This window comes from Trachemys scripta, chromosome 1, assembly GCF_013100865.1.
Source record: "Trachemys scripta elegans isolate TJP31775 chromosome 1, CAS_Tse_1.0, whole genome shotgun sequence".
In the NCBI taxonomy this organism is placed as follows: Eukaryota; Metazoa; Chordata; order Testudines; family Emydidae; genus Trachemys; species Trachemys scripta.
The window spans coordinates 344,160,350-344,169,092 of NC_048298.1; the positions used below are offsets into that span (position 1 = coordinate 344,160,350).

The following is an 8,743-nucleotide window of genomic DNA, read 5'->3' on the forward strand; positions in this document are numbered from 1 at the left end:
CACACCATCGATGTTGTTGCAGGCTACAAAATCACCTTCCATGAAGAAGAATGGGTCCTTTTGACGGTCACGGAACGTGGAAACCCTAACATCACCTGCCGGAAGATTCCACTGCTGTAGTCTGGAGCCCAACAGCTCTGCCTTACTCTTGGGTAGTTCCAAATCCCTGACAAGGTCATTCAGTTCACCTTGGGTTATGAGGTGTGGTTCAGAGGAGGAGGATGGGAGAAAATGTGGGTCCTGTGACATTGATGGTCCAGGACCAGAAGTTTCATCCTCTTCCTCTTCCTCATCTGACTCAAGTGAGAATGATTCTGGTGCATCAGGAACCAGCAGTCCTTCTCCGTGGGGTACTGGGGGTATAGCCGATAGAATGTTTGGATAATGCACAGTCCACTTTTTCTTCTTTGACACACCTTTCCCAAGTGGAGGCACCATGCAGAAGTAACAATTGCTAGTATGATCTGTTGGTTCTCTTCAAATCATTGGCACTGCAAAAGTCATAGATTTCCTTTTCCTGTTCAACCACTGGCGAAGCTTTGTTGCACAAGTGTTGCAGCATATGTGTGGGGCCCACCTCTTGTCCTAATCTCCAATTTTGCAGCCACAATAAAGGTGATAGGCTTTCTTAACCATAGTGGTTATACTGTGCTTTTGTGATGCAAAAGTCAATTCACCACAAACATAGCAAAAGTTATCTGCACTGTTCACACAAATACGAGGCATCTCTGCTCACTTTGGCTAAACAGAAATGTGTCCCTTTGCAAAATCAAACACTGACAAATAAGAGAGCACGACACTGTATGATTTCTAGAGCTGATATAGGGCAATTTGTTTAGCAGAGTGATGTAAGCTTTGTTATGATTGCATCATCCATGACTTCTAGGAATAACATGATGCAATTCATATCATGTATGACGCAATACCAGCTTCAGATTGCATCATTCATTGTTTTGCCTAAAAAGCAAGTACTGTCCAAACCCAGTCATAGATTTATTCATAGATCCAGTCAAAGATGTATTTTAGTCATTTCTGGTTTAAATTGAGATCCCTTCCCTTTATAACTCACTTATCCTCCACCATTCCCAAGTCAAGGGTTGTATATACTGACCCAATAGCATATCTTGAAAACTAGAGCCAATCAACAATTTTAAGCATCATTTTCGTTCTCAGTAACCCAGAATTAGTAACGTTTGACTACATTTATTTCAGAAGCATTTTGGCTGTAGAGCAGTGTAATCAATATTATTACTACATAATCCAGAGATTGTGCAACAAGATGCATCTGCCCCCTGCTGTAACCAACTTGTCCCCATTCCCCTCCCAGAGCTGAGATAGTGACCCCATCAGGACTCCTGGGTTCTATCTCCACAAAGTAAGAATATACATTAACATTTTAAACCAAACCGGTGTCCCTTACATGATTTGCCACAGGATGTAAGAACAAGTAAGTATTAGAGCTGAGTGAGTGTAATATTTATTTAATTATATTTCTTTGACACAGGAATTAGACACTTTGCTCCTGTCAGCTGACTGCTAAGTTATCTGCAAAAAAACTAGAGTTTTCAAACGACTAAGTAGCCCCTTGAATCACGGTTAATGTTGCCACCTCCACCAAAATCTGAAATGGCTCCCTTGTAGCTGGGGTGGGGGAGGGAGGTGGAAATGATCTAGTGAGTGACGGGGGAGGGGGAGGGGAATAAAGGAGCAAGTGACAAGCGTGTGGCCTTGGGGTGAAGAGGAAGAGCAGGGCAGAGTCTTGGGAGAAGAGGTGGGGCAAGGGGTGTGTTTTCAGAGGGTCCAGTTACCAGCAATTAGAAAAGAGGCAACCTAGTGAATGTACATCGACTGATTCCCCAGTCTGTCATGCTGACACAGCACAGTAATATCACAACAAGGTTTAATGTCTCTCTGACTATTCAACAAGTGAGTCAGGAAGAGGGCCCAGCATCATGTCCCTTGTGAGCTCTGCACAGAGCTCAATCTGAGAGCCAGAGCATCAGGAGAAAGGTTTAGGTCCCTTTATGAGTAAAGAGCTGGAGCAGCCTGTCTCGGATCTGTTTGGTTCTCACCCCGTAGATGATGGGGTTTAGCATAGGCGGCACCAGAAGATACATGTTGGCAATGAGAATGTGGAAGTGCAGGGGCACATTGTGGCCAAACCGGTGTGTGAGGAAGGAGAAGAGACCTGGGATGTAAAAGGCTAAGATGACACAGAGGTGGGAGCTGCAGGTCCCAAAAGTCTTGAGCCGAGCGTCCTTTGTGGGGAGGCTGAAGATGGCCCTGAGGATCTGGGTGTAGGACACAGCGATAAAAATCATATCCAGACCCCTCACCAAGAATGCCACAAAGAGGCCGTAGTAACTACTGAGGCTGATGTCAGCACAGGCCAGCTTCACCACGGCTATGTGCTCACAGTACGAGTGGGGGATGATGTTGGTTCTACAATATGGCCACCGGGTTCCCAGAAAGGGATAGGGCAGTATGAGCATGATTCCACGCAGCACCACGGCCAGACCAATCTTGGCCACCATGGGGTTTGTCAGGATGGTGGAATATCTCAGGGGATTGCAGATGGCCACGTAGCGATCCAAAGCCATGGCCACAAAGATCCCAGACTCTATCACTGCAAAGCAGTGAATGAAGTACATCTGGATGAAGCAGGCACTGAAATCAATCTCCCTGAAATTGAACCAGAAAATGCTCAGCGTTTTGGGCAGAATGGACGTGGATAGGACCAGGTCCGTGCCTGCTAGCATGCAGAGGAAATAGTACATGGGCACATGGAGGCTCGGCTCCATCTTCACAATGAACAGAATGGTGAGGTTCCCCAAGATGGCTATGGCATACATGGTGCAGAAGGGGATGGAGATCCAGACATGAGCTGCCTCCAGGCCAGGAATGCCCAGCAGGATGAAGGTGGAGGGGTTCTTGAAGTCAGTGGTGTTGGAATCTGACATGGAGTAGGGGAGAAGGTGTCCAACTCTGAGGCAGAACAGTGTCTCCTGCATGTACCCTACGTTCCCCTGATTTCCTGTATGTGCCCAGGCTCTAGGGTGATGGTCGCAGTACAAATGCCTGGATGGAGAGACAATGTTAATATGAGACACTACATGCACAACTGGAGGCTGTTCTCATGGACAAAGCAGTTTGGTCATCTTCACACACTGAAAAATGACACTTTCATTATTCAGAGAAATGAAATGTGAAAAATTGACTGTACTAATGCCATTTCCATATTTTATGGTGCTCCATGCATCAATAATTCCTGTACATCTGGGACTGTTTAGTTTAGAGAAGAGAGAAAGAAGGGGGCATATGATAGAGGAGAACAAAGTAAAAGAATGGAACTGATTGCATTCAAATGGAGAAACAGAAAACAGTTCCCAACCAGTACTATATATAGACCCTTACTGCTTCAAAAGTGCTAACTCCACAAAACTGAGGGAAATTATCAGCAAGACTGACTGGGAGGAAGATATTAGACAGAAAAATGGGAATGAAAATTGTGAATTTTTCAAGAAGAGTTTATTAGATAGCTAAAAAGCCACAATTCCACTGTCAAGAAATTGGAGAACTTTACCAAAAAGCCCAGTTTTGTGGCAAAGGGAAAGCAACAGTTGGGTGGGGGGAAGCAGTATATAAAAATGGGGAAAAGGGAATATAGATAGCAAGCAATACAAATTGGAAGTTATGAAAATTGATAAGGGATGTTAAATTCATCAGAGAAAATCTATGCCTGGCAAGGCTAAGGGCAGAGCTGGCTCGAGGCACCAGCCAAGGAAGCAGGTGCTTGGGGCGGCCAATGGAAAGGGCGGCACGTCCAGGTTTTTGGCTGCTATTCGGCAGCGGGTCCCTCAGTCCCTCTCTTCATTCTTGAGCTGCCACTTAAGTGCCACTGAGGAGGAAGAAAGGGAGCAAAGGCCCAATGCCGAATTGCCACCGAAGAATGAAGCAGCATGGTAGAGCTACCACCAAAATACCACCTTTCGGCTTCATCTTTTTTTTTCCAGCTTCACTGCTTGAGGTGGAAAAAAAGCTGGAGCCAGCCCTGGCTAAGGGTCCCAAAAAGCAGGTTATTGAAATACGTTAAGAAGAAAAGAAATCCTAGAAAATGTTTAGACAAATTCCTAGAGTGTGAAATGAATTTTTTTAATGTACCTGAAAAGTTAGATGTGTTGAAGTAATAGATATGTTCTGCATTAGGGAAGAAGCAGTATGGTGTACTCCTATCACATGAGGTGATGAATTACTTTCCAGTCCATCAGCTGTCAGGGAGGATGTTAAACAGCATCTACAGTAGGACCTTAGAGTGATGAACACCAGAGTTACGCACTGACCGAACAACCACACATCTCACTCAGAGCCAGAGGTATGCGATCAGGCAGCAGCAGAGCCAAAAAACAAAGAAAAAAAGGCAAACAAAGGACAGTTCTGTGTTAAATTTAAAGTATTAACAAAAATTAAGGGCAAGTTTAGTAAACAATGGAAAAGCTTTTAGGGGATTTGTTAAAAAAAAGTCTAGGAATATTATTAACGCCAGTCAACAACATGGTTTATGAAAAACATGTCTTGTCAAATAAACCTGATTTTGTCCTTTAATGAGAGTATGTGTTTGGTAGATCAAGGGAACCATGTAGATGCAGGAAACTTCAATTTCTCTCATGCACTTGATTTAGTAGTGGAAAATATTTAGAGAAAAACTGAACACTGCACAATATCAGTAGGGCGTACATAAAATGGACTAAAAGCTGGCTAACTGACAAATCTCAGGAAGCCATTGTCAATGGGCCATTGTCAGTGAATGTGGCGGTTTCTATTGGAGATCTACAAGGGTCAGTTGCTATTCAATATGTTCATGAATTATATGGAAAGCAAATATAAAATCACTGCAGATAAAATTTGTGGATGACTCAAATATTGGCAGTGTGATTACAATGAGGAGGCCAGGGCAGTCATACAGATTTATCAGGAGCATTTGGTAAGCGTGGCCTATGCAAACAAAATGTTTTAATACAGTCACATGAAAAGTGATCCTCTTTAAACAGGGAATGCAGGCCTGACCCACAGACTAGGGCACTGTATTATGGAACGCAGGGACCCTGAAAAGGATTTAGTGGTCATTGTGAACAATCAACTCATCATGACCTACCTGTATGATGCTGTGTCCAAAAGGGCTAATGCTAGCCTTGGATGCATAAACAGGGGAGTGTTGAGTTGGGGGAGGGAAAGTATTTTACCTCTGCACATAGCCTTGGTGAAACTGACTGCATCCAGTTCTGGGGTCTACATTTCAAAATTGATGTTTAAAAATTGGAGAGAGTGCAGAAAAGAGCCCCCAAAATGAGTGGATGCTGGAGAAAATGCCGGACAGTAAGAGATTTAAAGAGTTTCATATATTTATCTTATAAAAAAAAAAAAAAAAATCAAGCAAGATGTTCCTGGTCAGAAAAAAGTGGTTAATAATGAGCTCTTTAACCTAGCGGAGAAAGGGCAGAGCAAGATCCAGGTGGAAATGATGGCCAGATTTTTAGAACTGAGGGAGATTAACCATTGGAACAACCTGCAAAGTGAAGTGGTGTCAAACTCTTCATGTCTGGAGATGCAGACTGGATGGTTTTCTGGAAGATCTGCTTGAGGACTTGTCTACACTTAAAATGCTACATAGCACTTAAGTGTAGACACCACTTACACAGATGACAGGGGTTATCCCTTAGCACAGGTAATACACCTCTCCAAGAGGAGGTAACTAGTTTGATGGAAGAATTATTTCGTAGACCTCATAGTGCCTACACTGGGGTTAGGTTGAAATAAGTTCAACTCTAAGGGGTGTGCATTATTTTGCTGTTTCAAAAAAGAAAATGTAGTTTTGGATGGCATTAACAGAGGCATAGAATGTAAGTCACGCGAGGTGATAGTATTCCTCTACTCAGTGTTCGTTAGGCCTCAGCTGGAGCATGGTGTCCAGTTTGGGTCACCAATGTATAAGAAGGATGTTGAGAAACTGGAAGGGATCCAGAGTTGAGAGACAGAGAGGATGGAATACAAACCATATGAGCAAAGGCTGAAGGAACTGGATATGTTTAATGCGTAAAAGGGGAGATTGAGCGGGGATATGACAACGGTCTTCAGCTACTTGAAAGGCTGACATAAAAAAGATGGAGAAAAGTTGTTCTGTTTCACCACAGTGGGCAGGACAAGAGTCAATGGGTTCAAACTACAGCACAGCAGATTTAGATGAAATCTGAGGAAAAAATTTCCTAACTTTCAGAACTGGAGTACAATGGTACAGATACCCCGGGAAGCAGTGGAAGCACCTTCACTGGAGGTTTTCCAAAGGGGTGTGGATAGCCATTAGTCTTGAATGATTGAGAGACAACAAATCCTGCATCTTGGCATGGGGTTAGAGTAACTGACCCTTGCCGTCCCTTTTCTTTGGGCTCAATATTCCTCTACTCAGCTACTGGATCTGTGGATGAGGGGAAAGCAGTGAATGTGTTATTCCTTGATTTTAGCAAAGCTTTTTATATGGTCTCCCACAGTATTCTTGTCGGCAAGTTAAAGAAGTATGGGCTGGATGAATGGACTATAAGGTGGATAGAAAGCTGGCTAGATGATTGGGCTCAATGGGTAGTGATCAATGGCTCCATGTCTTGTTGGCAGCCAGTATCAAGCAGAGTGCCCCAAGGATTGGTCCTGGGGCCAGTTTTGTTCAATATCTTCATTAATGATCTGGATGATGGCATGGATTGCACCCTCATCAAGTGTGCAGGTGACACTAAACTGGGAGGAGTGGTAGATACACTGGAGGTTAGGGATAGGGTACAGAGGGAATTAGACAAATTAGAGGATCGGGCCAAAATAAACCTGATGAGGTTCAACAAGGTCAAGTGCAGAGTCCTATGCACTGCTATAGACTAGGGACTGAATGGTTAGATAGCAATTCTGCAGAAAAGGACCTAGGGGTCACAGTGGACGAGAAGTTTGATATGAGTCAACAGTGTGCCAAGAAGGCTAAGAGCATTTTGGGCTGTGTAAGTAGGGGCATTGCCAGCAGTTTGAGGGATGTGATTGTTCCCCTCCATTCGACATTGGTGAGGCCTCATCTGGAGTACTGTGTCGAGTTTGGGGTCCTACACTACAAGAAGAATATGGAAAAATTGGAAAGAGTCCAGCGGAGGGCAACAAAAATGATTAGGGGTCTGGAGCACATGACTTATAAGGAGAGGCTGAGGGAACTGGGATTGTTTAGTCTGCAGAAGAGACGAATGAGGGGGGATTTGATAGCTGCTTTCAACTACCTGAAAGGGGGTTCCAAAGAGGATGAATCTAGACTTTTCTCAGTGGTACCAGATGACAGTACAAGGAGTAATGTCCTCAAGTTGCAGTGGGGGAGGTTTAGGTTCGATAATAGGAAAAAAAATCACTATGAGGGTGGTGAAACACTGGAATGGGTTACCTAGGGAGGTGGTGGAATCGCCTTCCTTAGAGGATTTTAAGGTCAGGCTTGACAAAGCCCTGGCTAGGATGATTTAGTTGGGAATCGGTCCTGCTTTGAGAAGGGGGTTGGACTATATGACCTCCTGAGGTTCCTTCCAACCCTAATATTCTATGGTTTTTTGATTAAGCCTCCATACATTCCATCAGATAAAAGTCAGGTAACAGCCCCCATATTAACAGCCATAGCCCTGAAACGCAAGAGTAGGAGGTAACAGTGTTTTGTGCATTAAAACACAGATGGCTTCTGTGATCTTTACTCAATTCCTACTTCAAGAGGAGATTTAACTCTGTGGGGCCTGAACAAATATGGGCTACGGCCTCTGAATTTGGTCCTGTGTCAGTGAAATGCAGCCACCTCGGGCTGGAGGCCATAAGCCAGGGAGGAACAAGAAAGAGGGACATATTTCCCCAGGATAATGAGGGAAACTCATCACCCATGGCAAGGGAACTGGGATGTTTAATGTCTGTGCAGAGCAGAAAGAACCACAGACCTATTCTCTATCCCATCACACTCACATTGTAGTGGGGTTTTACAGCAAGTGAGCTCCTCAGCAAGAGATGGGTACCTGTGAATCCTACGACAGAAGTGTCTTCCCTGTAAATCCCCCTCAGGTAGCCATGTCCTACACCTCTCTCACCAGCGCATCTGCAGCCACATCCCATGCCCAGAGCCGACACAGGGGTGTGCACCATTTATAATATAGCTCTGTGCAATCCCAGTGGGATTCACTCAACCTCTAGGGACATCTGACTGTAAACAGGCTGGAGACAAAACTCTCTGTGCTGCTGCATTCTGAATCCATCTTTAGGAGTAAACAGTAATTAAGGGACCTTCCCAAAGGGAGATGAGAACTCTTGGGCTCTGTGCTGAGTCAAAAAGGAATTGGCTGCTCTGTGTATCTGTGTATATTTAAAAAAATAGGATTGATTAGTAAGAAAACTATAGATAACGCCTAGATCTCCATAGGGTCTGAATCTTGTAAATACCCAGGTTGGCTCGGGTAATAGTAGACAGACAGATCTGGAGACACATGACTGAGGGGAGATATGAACACTTTCTGCAGGCACACAGCGCTGTCGATCATGGATCACAGTTTAATTATTCTCAGCAGTAACTATCATCTTTTTGTGCAGCACCTTCCATTGTAGGGTCTTCAAATCTCCTATCAAAGGAAAGTCTCTATGAACATATCCCCATTATATGGATAGGTAAACTGAGGTACAGGGAGACATGAATGGGCCA

The 8,743-nt window shown here is 44.2% G+C and overlaps 1 protein-coding gene across 2 annotated transcripts; it reads right to left on the reverse strand.

The window, feature by feature from the left end:
* Positions 1-2,012: 2,012 nt before the first annotated feature.
* Positions 2,013-6,988, reverse strand: LOC117871385 (olfactory receptor 52R1-like). 2 transcript variants are annotated; one of them, XM_034759311.1, is made up of 2 exons: positions 6,971-6,988; positions 2,013-2,930 (listed from the first exon to the last, which is right to left on the reverse strand). In XM_034759311.1, exon 2 carries the CDS (start codon positions 2,850-2,852, stop codon positions 2,013-2,015), a length of 840 nt encoding a protein of 279 aa, XP_034615202.1. In that variant the 5' UTR covers positions 2,853-2,930; positions 6,971-6,988. The 2 variants fall into 2 exon arrangements, with proteins under 2 accessions (XP_034615202.1, XP_034615201.1); XM_034759310.1 differs by lacking the exon at positions 6,971-6,988 and adding an exon at positions 5,521-5,541 and having other exon boundaries at positions 2,013-2,963.
* Between the last annotated feature and the right edge of the window lie 1,755 nt (positions 6,989-8,743).

Excerpts from the sequence above, each read along its gene's own strand:
- LOC117871385 (XM_034759310.1), bottom strand. The coding sequence starts at position 2,960 with ATGTCAGATTCCAACACCACTGACTTCAAGAACCCCTCCACCTTCATC.